Source organism: Heloderma suspectum, chromosome 10 (genome assembly GCF_057233095.1).
Source record: "Heloderma suspectum isolate Gila_16-S chromosome 10, 16-S_ref, whole genome shotgun sequence".
Classification (NCBI taxonomy): domain Eukaryota; kingdom Metazoa; phylum Chordata; class Lepidosauria; order Squamata; family Helodermatidae; genus Heloderma; species Heloderma suspectum.
In genome coordinates this window covers 27,983,922-28,003,616 of record NC_139467.1, presented here as the reverse complement: position 1 = coordinate 28,003,616, position 19,695 = coordinate 27,983,922, and the positions used below count along the sequence as shown (strand labels likewise).

Sequence of the window (19,695 nt, the reverse complement as noted above, 5' to 3'; positions counted from 1 at the left end):
GGACAGATTACAAGGCTTCATTTACAAGGGTCCAAAGAGGCCATTTTATTTTGATAGCTAAAATAAAATTTGACAAAGGTTTCAGTTGGAAATTATCTGTGTTGAGTAGATATGTCATTGATTGTGCAGAGTGGTAGAGGATAGCAATCCTAATTTTGATCCAGAACTCTGGGTCATTGGCATTGCTATATGGGAAGTGGATACTAGAGCTAGATTGTTCTAGGAAACACAATGGTTGCTGTCCTGAACACAGTTCAAAATAGTTTTTTCTTTATGCCATCTTAATTCAGGTTCTTGTTCAGGCCATCAAAGAAGCAAAGGAGCAGCACCCAGACATGTCTGTGACCAAGGTGGTTGTCCATCAGGAGACTGAGATTGCAAAATAAATGGCAAGTCCAGCTATATATGATGTATATCAGGTAAGAAGTACTTAACACAGCACAAAGTTAAACTGTGGGATTCACTAGCACAAGATGTAGTGGTGGCCACCAAATTGGATGGCTTCAAAAGAAGATTAGACAAATTTATGGAGGATAAGGCTCTCAATGGCTACTAGTTAGGATGGCTATATATTACCTCCAGTATTGGAGGCAATATGCCTTTGTATACTAGTTGCTGGGGAACATGAGCTGGATGGTGCTATTGCACTCATGTCCTGCTCAACTGGTTGGCCACTGTGTGAACAGAATGCTGGACTAGATGGACACATGTTCTGATCCAGCAGGGCTCTTCTTATGTTCTTAAACTTTCAACACCGCTTGACAGAGTTTCCCACCAGGTTACCTACCATATGTGTGGAGCACTTTGTCAACACTCAAAGAATAGAGCCTGAGAATTGGACAGCTGTGCCAAGTTTATTCCACCAGCAAAGTTTAGTTAACACTGTCCAGTTTTGATTACACACATTGGTCAAGATCTTGCTAAATCTGTGAATGACAAGAACTGGGCACTTGTGGTAAGATTCACATATTCACAGAGCAGTATACTCTGGTTCACATTCTCAGGTTTCAGGTGTGTGATACCCATGGAGGAATTATCCTGTGGCCAGCTTAAGGAACCTGGTCTTTGGAAAAGAGGTATTTGGCAAAGCTTCCTGGACCATGCATATTCATTGCAACAGAGCAAGTTAATTTCCATTTCCAAGCAAGCATCTAGGATAGCGATCTTCTAACCATGTTCGATAAACATATCCTTGGATGGTTTGACTTGGGTACTGGAGGCTGTCTTCAGACATACAGATTTTATTTGTTTGCATTTTTATCCCATCTTTCTGCAGTTGTGCACCCAAATTGGCTAAATCCAAAATAATGATAAATACAATACAGTATAGTATCGCAACTATCAAAAACATATAAAGCAAGCAGGTTTAAACTTATAGATCATTCCCAAGCACTTCAGTATTGTGTTCACAAAGGATAACAAGGAACACAGTGGTGTTTGGTCTCATACTACTTCTGTGGAGTAGAAGAGAACTAATTCTCACCTATGTTTTGTTACTCTGGACCTCACGCCTGAATATTAAATACACATGTGCAAAGGGTGCATGCATGTATTTATTTTTGTATGTGCATCCTGACCCATTCACAGGAGGATGCCAGCAATTCATTAGCATATGTTGTAGAATTTCAAACATGTGTTCTGTTTTCACTGGTTGGTAACTGGGCATAAATGTGTATCTTCCTAGGCGATGTCTGTTTCAGTCTGCGAAGGCCACCCAAGATATACCAGCAAAACTGCAAGGAAACTACCTTGGAGCACCATGACCTCAAATTTGCCAGATTTTCTTTCAAGCAAATATTCTATCATTTATTACTAGGAAGTTGTGCTTTTTGATGCTTACTTGGAGTTCTCTTTAATAGAGTGGATCCTTTTTTGATTATCATTTTTATATTGTGACTGACAATATGCCATACTTTTCACAGTACTGAAGTATTTTTTTTACAGGTTTTCATTTTTTTCTTTTTTGCATTCCCTTTCCCATCACCCTTTCTGGATCTCCATTATGATGTTAAAGACCCACACAAAAAGAACATGCAGGGCTTACTAAAAGTGGTTGCCTTTAACTGCATTTCCCTTCATCTTCCTCCTCCTCAAGCAGCTTGCATTCTCACATACCTTTGAACACGTTACAGTCTGGTGGAGTCAATGGCCCCTCCTACCAGAACAGTCAACAAATCACTTTGTGCAATGTTTTGATTTTCCTCTTATGATTGATCTAAAATATTCCAGAGTTCCCAGCCACAGCTATTTTATATACACCAGGTGCAGGTATGTCTGCCTCTTTGCCTCTGGATTTTCCTGGCTTTTGTGGGTTTGTCAGCCAGTAGATGCTTGAACATAGAAGGAGGTTGTGGTATTTGCACAGGTGTTTCAGTAGTTGTTCAGGAATACTGGAAGTTGCTTCACCTTTTATACTGTGAATTCTAGAGCTTTTAGATGAACTGTGACAAGGCACCTTGCCTTCCTCCATTCTTTCTCTCTCTCCCTTTTTTCTTTTCTTTTTTATACTCCTTGGAAGACTGCATCTCTTATCAATCTTATCTGCCTTTTTTTTTCTTTTCTGATTTCCATTAAATTAAGCCTATTAGAACTGTGTGTTTAAGAGGAGTAGACTCTAAACACTATACTAGGCTGTAATTTGCAATAGTTTTTCCCCTTCCCAGTCATTTGTGTTTGGGGGTTTGTTTTATTTTTGTTAGGATAGTTTTAAAATCATACTGGTTTTTAAAGCACTGTTTAAACTCGGCATACAGACAACATATCAAAGTAAGGGATATATGAAACTCAGTGATCCCATAAAGACAATCCAGCGTTCCTAACCCTGCACTCTTTAAGCAGTTTCAAAGACTTTATCCAGAATGTAGGTTGTTTCCATGGATTGCTGTTAAGAACTAGGCCTTTTGAAGAGTGATTGTACTTATTTCCATCATAAACTGCTCCTTGCAAGACAGTATAGTAGACTGTACTTCTTGGGCACAGTCCACAGAGCACGCTGCTGTTGCACCTCCTTCCTTCATTTCAGTGGGGTCATATAAACTCCTTACATAATCCCATCAAAATGAGTGGAGGATGTACAGCAGCTGTCCTTAGTGAATTGCTCCATCAGGCTCCTTCACTGCCATGCTGGAATGAAATGACAGAGCCCAGGACTGGCTGCAGTTTTCGGCATCTTAACACAGGTGTGATCACTGGAGAATGTTGCATGCCATCAAATATATATGTATAATTGGAGCAGGAGTAGATGTTTTCCTGTGGGTGGGTGGAATTTTTTAAGAAGGTTTTCCCTTATATCATTCATTATGCTTTTAAATTACACTTTTAAACAAATCACACAAAAGATTGTTGGTAGGGAACACTCTAGTTGGAGATAAGTTTCACTTCCTATAAATGTTTTTGCCACTTGCATGATGAATTATGGGATTCCAGATTCAGGTGCAATGCGCTCTTCACAAATAGGATATACTTCCTTTAACCATGACTTGGTCGGATGGCTTCATTGGCAACACTAAAAGCTGCAGACCTGATCTTTCCTTCCAGCAGCACATGAAATTTCTGTGAATGTATAACCTATAGAGTTATGAACAATGTTAATTCTATGAAAGGTAAGAGATTGTACTGAGTATGCCACATAAATAGCAGCCATGGGTGGGGGCTTAATTTTAGCATATGAGAAGTGGTAATGAATGCTTTGTGATATTTAAGTTGAAGGACAACAAATGTACACATTGTTAAAAGAATTTGAGTTCAGTGAATATAAGCTCTGGCTTATTGTTTGGAACTTTCCTTTTAAGCTACGTGGTCATATCGTATGTATCTTCTTCCCTCAGATTCGAGTGCATTTCAATTAGAAAGTCAATACAAATGTCTTTAGAGCTGAAAGAGTTATAAGAGTGCAAGAATTCAGCCCTGCTTGATCAGCTTTGCTCTAATGTGCAGTGGGGCACTGCTAACCACAATGAGCTTCCAGTGGCTGCCATCCAATGCTGGGAGTAAAGCCGAGCTGGAAACAGTAGGACTTATTTCCAAGTGAATACGCATAGGATTGGGCTATAATGCTTATTCAGGGGATTTATATGTCCTCATTCTCTCTATAAAGGGACTTAAAAAAATACTGAACTTGAAAATAAATAAAATCAGACCATAGCACTTAAACAAATGTACTTATTGTGGAAGATGATTTTGGGTGTGTCAGTTTCTGTAATGTTGAATTTAAGTACATCTGCAGCTTTTTATCCTTTGATATTAAAAGCTTAAAGTAGCAGCCTTGAAAGAATTCTATCATTCCGAAGAAGGAATCTTTTTAAAATGTCAAACCTTACTATACATGCAGCTCTGCAACTCAATTATTAATGGAACTCTTGTTTTTCAATATGTTCTTTAAGTGTATGTCTTGTCCTTCCACCAGCTGTTACTCAGCATGATGTGTACAGTGGATAGCTAGCTGGTGTTGTCTTTAACACTCCACTTCCAGACATTTTTGCATGAAATGGAAGTCCTTCATTGAATAGATAATGAGGGGCATGCATCTCAGAGTGTCCCTCTTCCTGGCCAATGTCCCACTGTTTTCTCTTTCATTTTAGGAGCTCTCCATCCCCACTGTGTTTTGGTCCCCAAATCCATCCATGCAGGAACCCTAACCAACAGACACCTTGTCCCCTCCCTTTTTTATGGAGTGTGTTGGGGGCAAGGGGGATAATTCAGACTTTCTACAACCCCAGCTGCTTTCCTGTCCTGCAAGAACATCTGAATATCCCTCTGACCTATGCTTTAGCTTATTTTGCACACACTCCAAATAGTATACATAGCTGTTAGTGTAAATATTTAGCACTAGTTAAAAAAAATACCTAGAATCTCAAAGGAGGGAAGCAAGTATGAGTGGACAACATGAGAAACACTCCTGGAATGTGGAAGAACAAAAAAAAAAATGCAACTGGGCAGCGAGGCGGACATAGACCTGAGGTAGGATGTGGCAGGACAAGAAATACTAAGTGAATAACTAAGAGTCACTCTAGTTTTGCCTGTTTCTTTGTTTTTGTTTTTATAGTATTTATCCATCACAGACCATCTTGGCAAAGGTTTTATGTATTTAGCACTAACAGGCTTAGTCTTGCCTTTGTCTAATCAAAACTGAGCTTTCCATGTTAAGTAGAGGATCCCTACCTTCCTTTAGGTACATTCAGGATTGTGTGTACTCTGCCTAGAACAATACAAAACACATGCTTCTAAGTAAACTAATTTCGTGGCAAGAAATGCTGCATCATGCAAATTATTTGCTATTTGGATCATTCAAAAAGCTGACTTACATGACCGTTGTGTCTGTCATTTATTTTGCCATTTCCCCATCATTCCGCTTCCGATAATTGTGAAGAGAAGTATAATTTATTTCACAAAGTATTGTAGTATCTCCCTCCTTTGACTATAAATCTAATTCAGCAACTTCTGTGGCTTCTAGATATCACCAGACATTGCCCATATACTTCTGTGCTTAATTTTGCTTCAGTAAGATCTGGAAACCTTCAAATAATAATAAAATGAAGTTCATTAGGAACCTGAATTCTGTGGCCAGTGCCACATTCTGTGATTTTTCTTCCATAAAATTTCTGCAAGCATACAGTTTTGAATACGCTCCTTTACATTGAGGAAAACTTTTGCTTACCATTTGGGCTTATAAATAGTCGCTGGTCTTGTTACTTGTGGCAACCAGGATCACCTCCTGGCAACCAGACAGAGGGCAGCTGTTGTAAACTGAAGAGTGTTTTTTTTTTTTTCTTTCAGGCTGATCATGAGCCACGAGTGACTAACATTAGGTATGCATGGGTGGTTGAAAAAACTGTGGGCTGGTATTTCCTTTTGGAATTTATTTGCAAAGCTGGCTTAGCATTTCCCAGCAGGTGTTGTGAAAGCCACTTAGTTCTAAGATACCAGGGGTATACCCACCTGAGCAGTCTACTGCTCAGGAGTGAACTGCCACTTCTTGTGAAGGAGGAATATTAGCAGGCTGCTTGCACTCAAACCTGCCACCATCACTTTAACAGTATAGAATATACTTGGCTTCTGGCATTCTCAAAATTGCTGGGGACCAGTGCAGCCATCATCAGTGCAGTGAATGAAATATGGTCTATTTATAATCCTGAGATAACAATATGTTCCCAGTTGCTTCCTCTCCCATCTATGAGATTATCCAGAAACTGTCTTAACTGTATAGTAAATGGAAGCTATTTATGTATGAATGTGTGTACAGAAGGAAGGGCAGCAGCATGGGGGATTCATACTGACCAAACTGGAAGTTAAAAAATTACAACTTCACTTGCCAACAATGAAAGTATGACTAAACCGCGGGGTGTTTTTTTTTGGGGGGGGGGGTCATAAAGTATGGTTTGCCATTTTCATAAAATAATTAAACATCTGTGTTCTAATTATGGGGGGTTGTTTTTTGTTTTTTAAACATTGAATCACAAATTATTTCACTGCAGATATGAAGGAGCTTTGTAAATTTTTTAAGACTGGTGAATTGTATAGAATAGTGAATTACTTCTTTAAAAAATAGGAATGGAGTAAAAAAAGCAAATCTTTATAGCTTATGTAGCTGTTACTTTGGACTTTTGTAGTCAAAGAGAAAGTAGATGTAGCATTTAGACATAAGTGTTCAATCTTGCTACTTGTATTGCATTTTTCAATAAATTTTCAAATAAAAGATGCTACTGTGGTTCTCCTTTAAAGCTCTATTTTATAAACACAGCCTGAACTCTCAAAACCTGCTGAGTTGTAATTCTTAAATTTATCTGCACATACAGCTCGAGAAAGTATGTTTGCTGATTGCACCATAACAAAGATTGACAATTCTTGGAAGTTGGATACTTCCAACTACTTGGTCAATGTGGAGAATGGGAAAACCTATTTCAATTCTCTTTTCAGCCATGAACTTACCAGGCACCTTTGGACAAAGTTGCTGTTATGGTATTGTTACAGCAGTAATAGCAATCCACCTCAGAGGATTGTTCAGAGAACAAACTCGAGCATTATCGCCTTCAAAGTGCTATGGAAATTCATGACAAACTGCTATGAAGCCTCAGACCAGCATCTCTTGCAACTATTTCCAGCCTTAGCCTTTTCACCTGAAATGAAAAGACTGTCACCTTGCCTTGGCTGCTTCCACCCACCCTCCCCACCAGACAAAATCTGCTTCCCTTAATGGCACCCTTGAGCGTCTCTGTGTCATGGTAAGGCTGTCTCTGCTTGCAGCCGTATTTACTGTCAGGGCATAGTGTCACCAACAGCTGGTACAGACATAATACTGCCCATCTCCTTATCGATACGATGGCATCACATGCACCTTCTCTTGTCTCCTAATGTCATAATTAGTTATGTTTGCAATGACATTAAGATTAAGCAGACAAAATCTGAAACCGGAGTTTGAAGCTGGTTGACAACATCAACCAGATAGTTTTCTCAGCAAACGTTCAGAAAAAGCTTATCTGGTTTCTGAAAGTTCTCTCCCAGCTTATAAGTTCAGTTTGTACTGTGTGTGTGTATCTTAGCCCATTGCTCCTGGGAACTGTAATCCCCAGCACCAGGCACGGCAGAGAGCCACTTGGAAATTCAACTACACACCCTGTCAAACCAAACAAGGCTGTGCACAAGAAGGGGTGTTAGATCCGGATGGATGACAACTACATAAAATATTTGCAAGGATTTATCAAGTGAATTTACTCAATCATAAGTTATTCATCAGACAAAAGGTTGTGTTGGGGTGGGGGGTGGCAGTCCGGTCACATAGTTCACAGCAGTCAGATGCTTTGCAAAGGGCTAACACTGAGGGATTTCTGCGTATATATCAACAAAGCAACTGGCTTTCAGGTGCCTGGTCTGCTGAATGGTGACTAGGTATGGGCAGAATTGCAACTTATATTCTGAGCTGGAGAAGATGTTCTGGTCGAAATGATGCTCAGTTGGTGATACATCCAAGCATTATGAATTGGACAATTTTTAGATTGTGGACCAGATAATTGCAAACTTTAGCAACTTTGCTAGTTAGATCCTTGGTTGAGTAAACTATAAATACTACCTATGGTTAATGTTTGTGCATATGTTACTAATCATGGTTAAATTTGGTGTAGAGTTCCCAAGTAAGAGGAAGAGAAGGAGTGTGCTATCCCATGGCCTGTGATCACTCCCTTAACCATAGCTGGGGAATGGGGTTACATTTGCACAATCTCATACTCACTCATAGAATCATAGGGTCGGAAGGGGCCTACAAGACCACTGAGTCCAACCCCCTGCTCACTGCAGGAAGCCTGATTCCCAGGCGGTCTCCCACCCAAGAACTAACCAGGGCTGACCCTGCTGAGCTTCCAGGATCAGATGAGACTGGGCGCATCGAGCCCTTAAATCACATCACTTTCATGGTCAGAGGCCTTCCCCTGTACTGGAAAAATGCTTCTGGAAATGGTCACATGCACTGTCAACACAACTTCTAAATTAGTAGTACTAGTGGGTGATACCACAGGTAATATACGTCTGAGAGGGAAGTATCATTTATGCAGCTGAAAAGCACTTTTTTTTTTTAACTCTTTCCCATTAGTAATTGTGCTGAATGTTGTTTCGTCTGCAAACATCTCACCTTTCCATGATGGACTGTAGTTTCAGTGTATGGGCCATGTCTGCTTTGCTGATAGGTGGGTGAACAGACTGTTCATTGTGTGCTGAATGAGGTGTCCCTCTTCTCATGCCAGAGCAGGAATTCCATAAAGTCATTCAGTATTTTATGCTGCAGGACCAGTGGGGGGAGCACGTTGCAAGGTTTGGAAACCCTGGAAGTGACCTCCTTTAATGTATAAGGAGCTGCTCTTGGGGAGCAAAACCCGCCACCATCCAGAGAATCTGCACTTCAAAAGCCTCTGTTTCCACATCCTGGCTTCCTCAGCAGACTCCCGTGTTGTTTTTCTGTGTCTTTTTTCCTCCTGAATTCAAAAGGTAATTTGGCATGGTGTTTCGTGTGGTCTGTAAATCGCCCTTGGAATCCAAGAGAAATCCACATAATTTGCTAAAGCCAGCATGGACTGCCAGGCCATATGAATATAAGAACACAGGGCTCTAGCTCAGTGGTAGAGCGCATGCTTTGCATACAGAAGGTCTCCAGGTAGAATCCTGCCTGAAACCCTGGAGAGCTGCTGCCAGTCAGTGTTGACAATACCAGGCTAGATGAACCAATGATCTGACTCAGTATAAGGCAGCATCCTATGATGGGTCAGACCAAAGGTCCATCTAGTCCAGCATTCTGTTCATACAGTGGCCAACGAGCTGCCTGTGGGAAACCCACAAGCAGGACAGGAGTGCAACAGCAGCCTCCCACCCATGTTCCACAGCAACTGGTGTATGATACTGGAGGTATCATATAGCCATCGTGGCCAGTAGCCACTTTGCCTTCTCCTTACACAAGTGCTTAACTTCATTTTACCTTGATGCTTCGTCACTGGGGCAGAGATGCTTCATCACTAGGTCTCCTTGTGCTCGGTGAGCTCAATTTCTGCACCATATAACAAGCAAGACACTTCAGTGACAAACCGTTAACATTGGTTCTGACAAGCAATAACCCTCAGTATAATAATGCGACTTTATAGGTCCCAATGCAGGTGCAGATGAAATTTTACTTGCCTCAAAATGGGAGTGCCATAGAGTATTTTCAAAAAATGAAACTTGAATGACGCTGGTGATATTGATGTCCAGGACCCATTTGTGTTGCATGTGCCTTTTGGCAAACACCACTTTTAGCCTTACAATGATTAACAAATAAATCATTATGTTTGCAGTGTTTAAAATTTGGAATGTTAACTCAGACCTACCTGGGCTAACAGAATAAGAGCCATATCATCTACACCAAAAAGCACTGGATTGTTTTGATTGTCAAGGGGGGTGGGGAGAGAGAGAAAAAAAAAGACAAGGGAGATCCTGAACCACACAATTTGTGCAAAGCTTAAATAGCCATAGGGCCCAAATAGAACCTTGTTCTATTCCCCTTGATTTAAACTTTTAATCTGAAAACCGACAAGTCCTCCTCAGATTTTAACATCAGTATTTGAATGGAGCTACTGCATAAGAAATATGAAAGGTCAACAAATGTGACATACACCTTTCTTGATGGGCTGTTAACGTACTTTTCAATAAAATAATTCCCAGCTCCTTCTATAGCCATTTTTAAGTGGTGAAGCTGACTACTTTTTCCCTTTGCCTCAGCAGTAAGTCCAGCCATACTATCAAGATTTGTCAACCAAGGGTTCCTAAGATGCCCTAGAGTGGGGGTTCCCAACCTTTTTGAACCTGTGGACACATTTGGGAATTTGAAAAACTGCTGTGGGCAGCACCACAAAATGGTTTCCATGGAGGATGTGGCTAATCACCTAATGGCTGTCGTAGGGGCCTGGATAGTCAAATGCGTGGTGGGGAGAAAGAGCAAGGCTAGAACTAAACAGGAAGAGAAACAGCAAGGCTAGAGCTAACGGGAACAGCAAGGCTAGAGCTAAACAGGGAGAGAAACAGCAAGGCTAGAGTCTGGGAGTGAAGAGAAACTGCAAGATAAAGGGGTGAGTGGGAGAAAGAGTGAAATTCGGGCTAGGAAGGGAGAGAAAGAAGGTTAGGGATGGGGAAGGGAGAGAAATAGTGAGGAAAGAGGTTAGATGGAGAATAATAGCAAGGCTAGAGGCCGGGAGTGGAGAGAGAGAGAGATCAATGTGGAAAGGTCTGTGTGGATGGAAGAAGATTGGATGGGGCCAGGAAGCAACTCTTTCCTTCTCTTCCTGCCCGCTGAAAAGGTGATCAGTGGCAGGTTCAGGAACAGGAAGAAGGACCTGGTAAGCTAATGTTTTTCAAGTTTTTTTTTAAAAATAAAAATACATTTTGAAGGAGGCAAGGAGTGGAGATATTCTCTGGCACCGTGTTGGGGACACTTGCCCTGGAGGCTGGAGAGGGACCTTGTCAAGTTCATCATATGTGCATATCAACCTTGGACAGTAAAGTGGTTTACTGTTTGGGTGACATTAACATTATTATTATTTCATTTTTATAATGTCCAATAGCCAAAGCTCTCTGAGCGACATATAAAGTTTTCAAAGACAAGCATTCCGCCATATATTTCAGTGTTGTGGAATTGACAGGACTTCCCCTAATGCTATCACCTCCACAACTAGCTGGGTGAATGAAAGTGACAAAACCTCTCTCACCAAGCTTCTCTATCAACTGAGGAAAAGGGGAAAGGTTGGCAGTTTCACTGCTTAAAAAAAAGAGACTCAAATAATTGCAGCAGTGTCGGGGCAACTGGCTTCCCCTTTGCCTGGTGACTGGATAATGTACAATAACTATTGAACTGGGCTAGGATTAGTATAAAGTTAGTCCAAATTATTCTCTCTCTCTCTCTCTCTGTTTCTTGTTGTCTGGAAGAGCCTAATAGTCAATTCACTCCTGGTAGATGGTTGGGGATCTAGGCAATGGTGGACAAGAAATGTCTAGCTGGGGGTCAGAGAATCATAGAATAGTAGAATAGTAGGGTTGGATGGGGCATATAAGACCATCAAGTCCAACCCAGTGAACACAGCCTTCTCAAAAACTCTCTGGAGGGCCTTTTTATCCATCTCTGTGTAAAGCATCCAAGGCTTGAGTCCAGAAAGGAAGAGCCATCCTGGTATTTGGATATGCAGTAGGGCTGCCATGTTTCATCAATTAATTGGTTAGATTAATCTATTTCAAAAGTTTTTAATCAACTAAAACGGTGTCCCTGATTAATCCAGAAGCAGTTTGATGTTGTTGTTTTTAAAGAAAACATTTTTAATACATGCTCTTATAAAAACTGCAGCTGGCAAGTACCATGTTAAAAGAGGCCTTTCCCCTTTCTCCCACCTAGGAAGGAATGCCTCTTCTAAGATTATGCCTGCTACAAAATTAATAATAATAGCAGTAGCTGCTATTATTAATTCATTAATTAATTCTTATTAATTAAGTAATTAATTATTAATTAATTAATAAGAACAACAACAACATGTGTCATCTAAAATCAATGGAAGTATGCTTATTGTTTCAGAAATACTTCTACCCATTTTTGCCCATATGCAAATGTATGCAAATTAATTTGCTAAATTAATCAGCTGAAACACATATTGTTAATAGATTAACAATCCTATGCATGTTTACACTAAAGTAAGTGCCACTATGTTCAGTAAGGATTATTCCCAAGAAAGCAGGCATAGGATTGCAGTCTAAAATTACTTAAATCAGGTTGCAATGACATGCAGCAACAGGAAAAATGGAATCTCTTGTTTTTTGCCTTCCACGCAATTGTTAAAGATGCTGCGTCTGTTCGTGAAAGAAAATGACCCATGCTACTGACATGATCAGAGCTGGGGAATGTGTGTCCCTCCAGATGTTGTTGGACTCCCAGGTCCCATCAGCCTCATCCAGCATGGCCATTGGTCAGGAGTGATGGAAGTTGTAATCCAACAATATCTGGAAGGCCACAGGCTTCCCAGACAGAGACACCAAAACAGAGTGGGAAGAGGCTGGGGAAAGACAAGCCTCTGCAGCCACCCCTGTTGCTTTTCCAGCCGCCCACAACCCTTCTCCGCAATCTCAGCTGCTGCTTTCTCAACACTGCTTTGCTTGCAGTTTGCAAGAGGGTTTGCAACTGGGTCATTTGCAGCTTGATGTGTACAGTCTGGAGTAGGCCTGGAGCCAGTTGCTGCGATCACGCTGTCTGACTCCAGGAAAGATCTCCATGAGGGCTTGTGCTGGAGAAGGAGGAGGAAGACAAGAGCTCGAAGAGCGCTTCAGTTCGGTCCCAAGAAGGGCATTGACTAAGCTGACTCCTGCTCTGCAAACAAGAACTGTGACAAACTTCACCTCTGAAGTGACAGAATGGCAGAATTGACAGCAGAGCTCTGCTGGATGATGGGGAAAAAGAGCTCTGCTGGATGACATGAAAGCAAGGTCCACCTACGAAAGGTCCAGCATTCCGTATGGCACCCTCACCTCCCCAAGGAAAGCTGGTTTCAGCGTCAAAAGGTGAAGATCATCTCCCTTCCTTTCCCGTACCATTGTGTATCACAGCAGAGACTGAAACCGCCCCCACAACTTTCATAAACGAATAAAAACGGCAATGAAATGCTTTTCAAAGCCAAGCAAATCAATCCGCTTCTTCGCTGATGGAAAATGCTGGTCCCGGCCTAACAGGATGCATTGCTCAGACGAAGGGTGGGAGACTGAACTCAGAAAGAGGTAAGATTCCAAAGCTGGATATTTTTAATGTATTGCCGCTGCCACCCCCTGCCCGAAAACAACTCCTCCCCAGCAGGAGAGAAAGGATCTGGCTTGCTTGGCAGGAGTTCAAGTTTGTTTAACCAGGCATATGTCAAAAGATGGTCTCTGCCCCACAGGGAATTTTGGGAAAGGGATCAACAGAAGAATAAATAATATGTAAATAGGAGCCAAGGGCTGCAGTTTCCCAGAAACAGCTACTTTGCAAGATCCTGGGCTGTTGCTATTCCAGAAAGGATGCTGAACCAAGGAGCCTCATGAGCTGAGAGCTATGCATGCGGTAGATGTTCCGTTTTGGTGACCCATGGACAGGTCAGCATATTGTATATGTTAAAAGGATGAGCAACTTGTGGGCCCCTAGATGTTTTGGCCTACAACTCCCATCATTCCTCACCATTGACTATGCTGGCTAGGGCTGATAGGAGCTGTAAGCCAAAGCATCTGGAGGGCCATAAGTTGCCCACCCCTGCACTAAAGTTAGTGATGTCACCAAACGTTATAGTTACCTGGTTCAGAATACAATTTGCAGTCGTAATGGGCTTGTAATATGTTCTGATCCAGGTTCATTTGCTTCCCCCCAGTTGTTCTCCAGCTCAGATTGTAATTCTAGGTAGAGAAGAACTCCCACACACTTACCAAGGGACAACAACCTGGTGGTGGGGAGGTTCACCTCTTCCTCCCCTTCTCTGCCTCTCCATCCCCCCATGCAGTTTCATGCTTGATGTTCCTGTTAACTTAGCACAGAGTATTGGGCACCCTGGGAACATTCTATTTCCCTTGTCCCTAGGTTCTGGGAAGTTGCCATAGCAGTGTTCATTTCAGGTGCCGGAGAGGAGAGAAGGAGGCCTTTCTGCTCTTCTCTCCACTTTCACAGCCACAGCTGCCAGGGAGTGTGTGTGGGGGGGAGGCAGCTGTGGTGACTCATGGAGTGGTGGCTTATGGGTGCAGGGTGAGCAGCAATTATGAGCAAATGTAGAACTTTTGGAAGGAAATGTTTTCCCCCAAGCATTTTCTGAAGTTGCTCACAGTTGCTGACCTGATTCCGAATCAAGCCAGGAGAGTTTAGCCATGACTAGGTCCTTTCTTAAAGGGAGAGTGATTTTCACGTAGGAAATTGTACATACAAAGCAGCCCCAAGACACTGGAAAATAAGATTAATTTCTTGCAGAGTGCTGTCATTGCATCTGTTCTGTTAGGCTGCTTGACTGGATTGGCCATTTTTGGCTGGCTTCGTAAGCCCATGCAACTTGGTAAATGCCTCTGAGAACTTTGTTTTTTGAAAACTTGGCACAAGAGAGGATTTAACAGTGGAGACTTTTAGATCTCTTAAATCTGACAGACAAAGCTCTGCATAAAACATTCAGTTCCCTATACAGTTTACATTACACTTTATAATGCTGACTGCCTGGCAGTCATTACTCATTCTCATAACAGCTTTATTAGGTAAATCATGATCCTCACTTTTACAGCTAGAAAATCCAAGCTGAGAGAGAGAGGGGCTGTCTTGTGCAAACAGCAGAAACAATCTGAGGCACTTTAGTGCTGAATTAAGAGCCTATTTTGGTATTACAAATTGTCTCAAAAATCCAAGGCAAAAGCCTAAGTCTGGTGTAATAGAAACAAGAAAAAGCACCACTTGTCTTTTGGGGCATCGCCTCACTCCTAGAACCTTGAGCTGATGAAGCTACAGCTAACTATTGACTGAAAGCACTGTATACGAACTGAATCCAAGAGCTGCAAAACTGCTGGAAAAGCACTTGCACTCAGTAGTGACATGAAGCAGTCCACCATAAAGCACTACTGCTAAAAATGCACAACCATTTGCCGGCTCGGGTGGCCATGTGCCCTACTTTACAGAGTCCTCTATCTGAAAGCATTCTCAGTAGGGATGTTGGAGAAATCCGCAACAGAACCAAATGAATTTGGATTTTGATGAATCTGACCGATGGATTCTTCAGTGGAACAGCTTCCCCCCGTAGGGTAGATTCTGCAGACTCGAGGACCATGTTTCTAACTTTCCCAATTTTGCACAAATTTCATCATAGAAACCTACTCAATTAAAAAAAAACTGGCCAAAATTGTGCAGATTTTGGAAGAATTTGCATAGCTTCGCATGTGTAAATTTGCACAGATATGCACAAATTCACAAACTATCCCCCCCCCCGATTCCATCGATGTGCCGACAATGGAACGAAAGGCACCAATCTGAGAAACACAGATGGAATGGATTTTACACAATCCGTACATCCCTAATTCTCGGTCTGAAGGGCTGTCCAGTCTAAGTCTGCTATAAACATAAAGACTTTTCAAGGGGAGAGCACAGCTGTGGCCTTGAAGTTGTCCATCATCACATGGCACCTGGACAACAAATGGAGCAGGCACACAGGTTCAGAGCTGTGCACAAATGGCCTTTTGAAATTCACCACCCTATTTGTGGGCAGAGAAATGCAGGGGGGGGGAGGAATTTAACTGAATTTCTCCAAGGGGGGGAGAAATTCTCAATAGCTTCTCACAGGTCAGGCTCACCATTAGTGGGGGATGTAGCACAGCTTCTTTCTTTTTTCAGAAAGGTTTTTGGTGTTTTTGTACTGCCACCAGAAGTGGCAATAGCATCCACTGCGTTGGCAGGCTGGCCTCCATTTTGCATCCTCCAAAATGCAGGTGTGAGGGGGCAGTGTTGTGTCCAGCTCCAGGGAAGAGGTGGAGCTGGTGTCGAGCCAAAATCTGACCTCCAATTTCCTGAAAGTTTTCTTCCCCTGGGAAAGAGGCTTCCATCATTCTACCTCGTTCACAGGGCATTTTATAAATTATTTTTGTGGTGCTTGGGAGCTTAATCACTGTGAGGGGACTGAGGGAGCTGTATGTGTGTTTTGAACTGTGGTGCTGGAAAAGACTCTTACGAGTCCCCTGGACTGCAAAGAGGTCAAATCAGTCAATCCTAAAGGAAATCAACCCTGAGTGCTCCTTGGAAGGACAGATACTGAAGCTGAAGCTCAAATATTTTGGCCACCTAATGCAAAGAGAAAACTCCCTGGAAAAGACCCTGATGCTGGGAAAGATTGAAGGCAAAAGGAGAAGGGGACGGCAGAGGATGAGATGGCTAGATAGCATCACCGATGCAATGAATATGAACCTGAGCACACTCCGGGAGAGAGCACAGGACAGGAAGGCCTGGCGTGCTATGGTCCAGGGGGTCACGAAGAGTCGGACAAGACTTAATGATTGAACAACAACAACAAATGTGTGTTTTCTTTCTATTACACATCTCTCTGTTGCTCTGCAGCCTCCCAGGCTGCCTGCACATCTTGATCTGAAAAATCCCTATGGGAGGAGTTACTTCATGATGTCTTCTCCTGGGCCTTAATTAAAGTGTTGGAAGCCGAGGAGACTACAGGCTGCTGGAGAGATGATTGTACAATGTCAAACAGGACACTTGTGCACATCCCTTGGCCATCTCCTATGTAAGGTAAGCACAAGAAACTCAAACCCAGTCCATGAGAATTCCTCTGAAATTTTCTTCAGCATTGAATTTCTTTTCAAAAGCAATTTCTTTTCTAACAAATTGAATGAAAATGGTCGGGGGGAAAATCTGAGTGAAATTTTCAGCACAGCGCTACACAGGTCACCTGGCCAGGGTCTTCTCTGCTATGGTGAGATGTAATGTATCTGTATTCAAATCCTATTAAGGATTTCTAAATTTGCATCTGTATGAAAAATTTATGCAAACCTGTCTCTTTTGTCCTCTTTTTTTGTCAACATGTAAATGGCCACAGTGGAGACACTGCAGTGTCCTATATGGTTTATAGGTGTGAGGAATTTGGACTGTAAAATGTGTGTGTGCATATAAGCCTTTTTATCTTCTTATATACCTTTTGACGTGTTAGACCATGTTTATGTACTAGACCACTGATGAAGACGTTAGGTCAGAATGCATTTGGTTTTGCTTGGTACTGGTTACTCCTGGTATTATTGGCTATTACAGCACAATAGTACTGTATTTTCCTCAGTTGTCTCTTAATATATTTTTAACTTGCATAGATAAAACAGTATTATCAGATATTTCTTATCTTCACCAGTTTGCCTTTCCCAATTTTTTATCGGTATTTAGTTCAGGGTTGGGATTCATTTCCTGTTTTGTTTGGTCTGCCACATGGCCACTGTTGCCAGCTCCTCACATGTTCCAGTATCCATGTGTGCAATGTGGTTCTCTTATCTTTGGCCTGTAGGCATGCATAAGAGTGGGAGAAGAAAGAAGGCATGTCTTAAAGCTCCCTGGGGAGGCATACCTGCAGTAACCTAGCAGTGGGTTCTGTTGCTGCATTTGCACCCCTTGGAGTATACAGGGTTTGCTGGAGCTGGGTCTGTGACAAGATCGCTGGCTCACATGCTCAATTTTCCATGTGGCTGTGGGCACATGGGCAACTGAGGAAGGCTCAGACCACTTTGCCTGGAGGCAGTTCTGACTGCATCTGATCCAAGCCTGAGAAAACTGCAACACAAATTGTGTGTCGATTGCCCGCTGGCCACCACCAAGCATCCTTCCCCAACATGGCATCCTCCAAATGCTTTGGACTTCAACTCCCATCAGCCCCAGCTAGCATGGCCAATGGCCAGGGATACCTGGCCATGTTGGGTACAACTGGGAGTTGTAGTCCACAACATCTGGAAAGTTACAGGTTGGGAAAGGGCTATCTAGAAACTAGACTTGTCTTTAGGGTCCCCAGTAGTAAGGAGGTAGCTGTGGATTCTTTGCAAGGAAGAAGTACCAGTTCCCCTCTACTCAGCACTGGTTAGGCTTCATCTTGAGTACTGTGTCCAGTTCTGGGCACCACATTTTAAGAAGGATGCAGACAAACTGGAGAGGGTTCAGAGGAGGGCAACGAAGATGATCAGGAGATTGGAAACAAGGCCCTATGAGGAAAGACTGAAAGAACTGGGTATGTTTAGCCTTGAGAAGACTGAGGGGAGATAGGATAGTGCTCTTCAAGTACTTGAAAGGTTGTCACGGAGATCTCTTCTCAATCATCCCAGAGTGCAGGACACGGAATAATGAGCTCAAGTTACAGGAAGCCAGATTCCGGCTGAACTTCCTGTTAGAGCAATACGGCAATGGAACCAATCACCTAAGGAGGTGGTGGGCTCTCCAACACTGGAAGCATTCAAGATGAGGCTGGTCAGCCATCTGTCAGGGATGCTTTGACTTGCACTGAGCAGGGGGTTGGACTCGATGGTCTTATAGACCCCTTCCAACCTTACTATTCTATGTTTCTATGATTCTATGAAAGCAGAAGGAGGGTAAGCTTGATTGATGGGGGTTTAGACTCTCAGGCAATCATCCAGCTGGACTCCCATGTTTTGATTGCACTGTTTTATTTGATTTCAAGATTGATTCTGAATTATGTGAAGCCTTTGAGTCTACTGGCAACCTGCCCAATTTGTTAAGCTAACTATTGAGCGTGTGAGACAGTAAAGGCCTTTGCTGCTGATTAAAACAAAATTGGATTTCCCCCTTAGTACGACTCTTGCACCAGCCATGGTCCTGTGCCAGCCTCCGTGATATCCCATTTCTACATTACAGGTCCAGCAGTGGAGGCAACAGCCTTGCTGCAAAGAAGTAGCCTTGTAGCAGAGAGGTGGGGTAGAGACATGAAATCACCATGGCTTTGTGGTGCTTTGTTTTTTGTTTAACCAGGAGATATGGGGGTTGCAGTGTTGGAGAGTGGGAGTACACAGCATTCAAGGAACTACAGTGTGGACCTGCCTGCAGCAAAACACTGCAGGGTAGAGTGCTTCTGTTCAGGATTCCAACCAGCCAGGCCTCTTCTTGGATACCCCATTCCGTCCCCTCCCCCCCGAAATACCATTCCCCTAACAGCCACAATGTGTTATGTGGCAACTGAGCATGCTCAGTCTTCATCAGACTGGGTTATAGAATCATAGAATCATAGAATAGTAGGGTTGGAAGGGGCCTACAAGGCCATCGAGTCCAACCCCCTGCTCAATGCAGGAATCCAAGTCAGAGCATCCCTGGCAGATGGCTGTCCAGCCTCATCTTGAAAGCCTCCAGTGTGGGAGAGCCCACTACCTCCCTAGGGAACTGGTTCCATTGTCATATTGCTCTAACAGTCAGGAAGTTTTTCCTGACGTTCAGCCGGAATCTGGCTTCCTGTAACTTGAGCCCATGATTCCGTGTCCTGCACTCTGGGATGATCAAGAAGAGATCATAGAATCATAGAAACATAGAATAGTAGGGTTGGAAGGGGCCTACAAGGCCATCGAGTCCAACTCCCTGCTCAATGCAGGAATCCAAGTCAGAGCATCCCTGACAGATGGCTGTCCAGCCTCGTCCTGAACGCCTCCAGTGTGGGAGAGCCCACCACCTCCCTAGGTAACTGG

At 42.8% G+C, this 19,695-nt stretch overlaps 1 protein-coding gene across 50 annotated transcripts in view; it reads left to right on the top strand.

Annotated features, from left to right (window-relative positions):
• The window catches only part of EPB41 (erythrocyte membrane protein band 4.1), a 174,363-nt gene extending 169,416 nt beyond the window's left edge, over positions 1-4,947 (top strand). For all 50 annotated transcript variants that reach the window (XM_084815649.1, XM_084815666.1, XM_084815671.1 and 47 more), the window contains 2 exons: positions 291-419; positions 1,685-4,947. In XM_084815649.1, coding sequence (XP_084671775.1) covers positions 291-386 — 96 coding nt within the window. In that variant the 3' untranslated portion in view covers positions 387-419; positions 1,685-4,947. The remainder of the gene's footprint in view (positions 1-290; positions 420-1,684) is intronic.
• Positions 4,948-19,695: the final 14,748 nt, after the last annotated feature.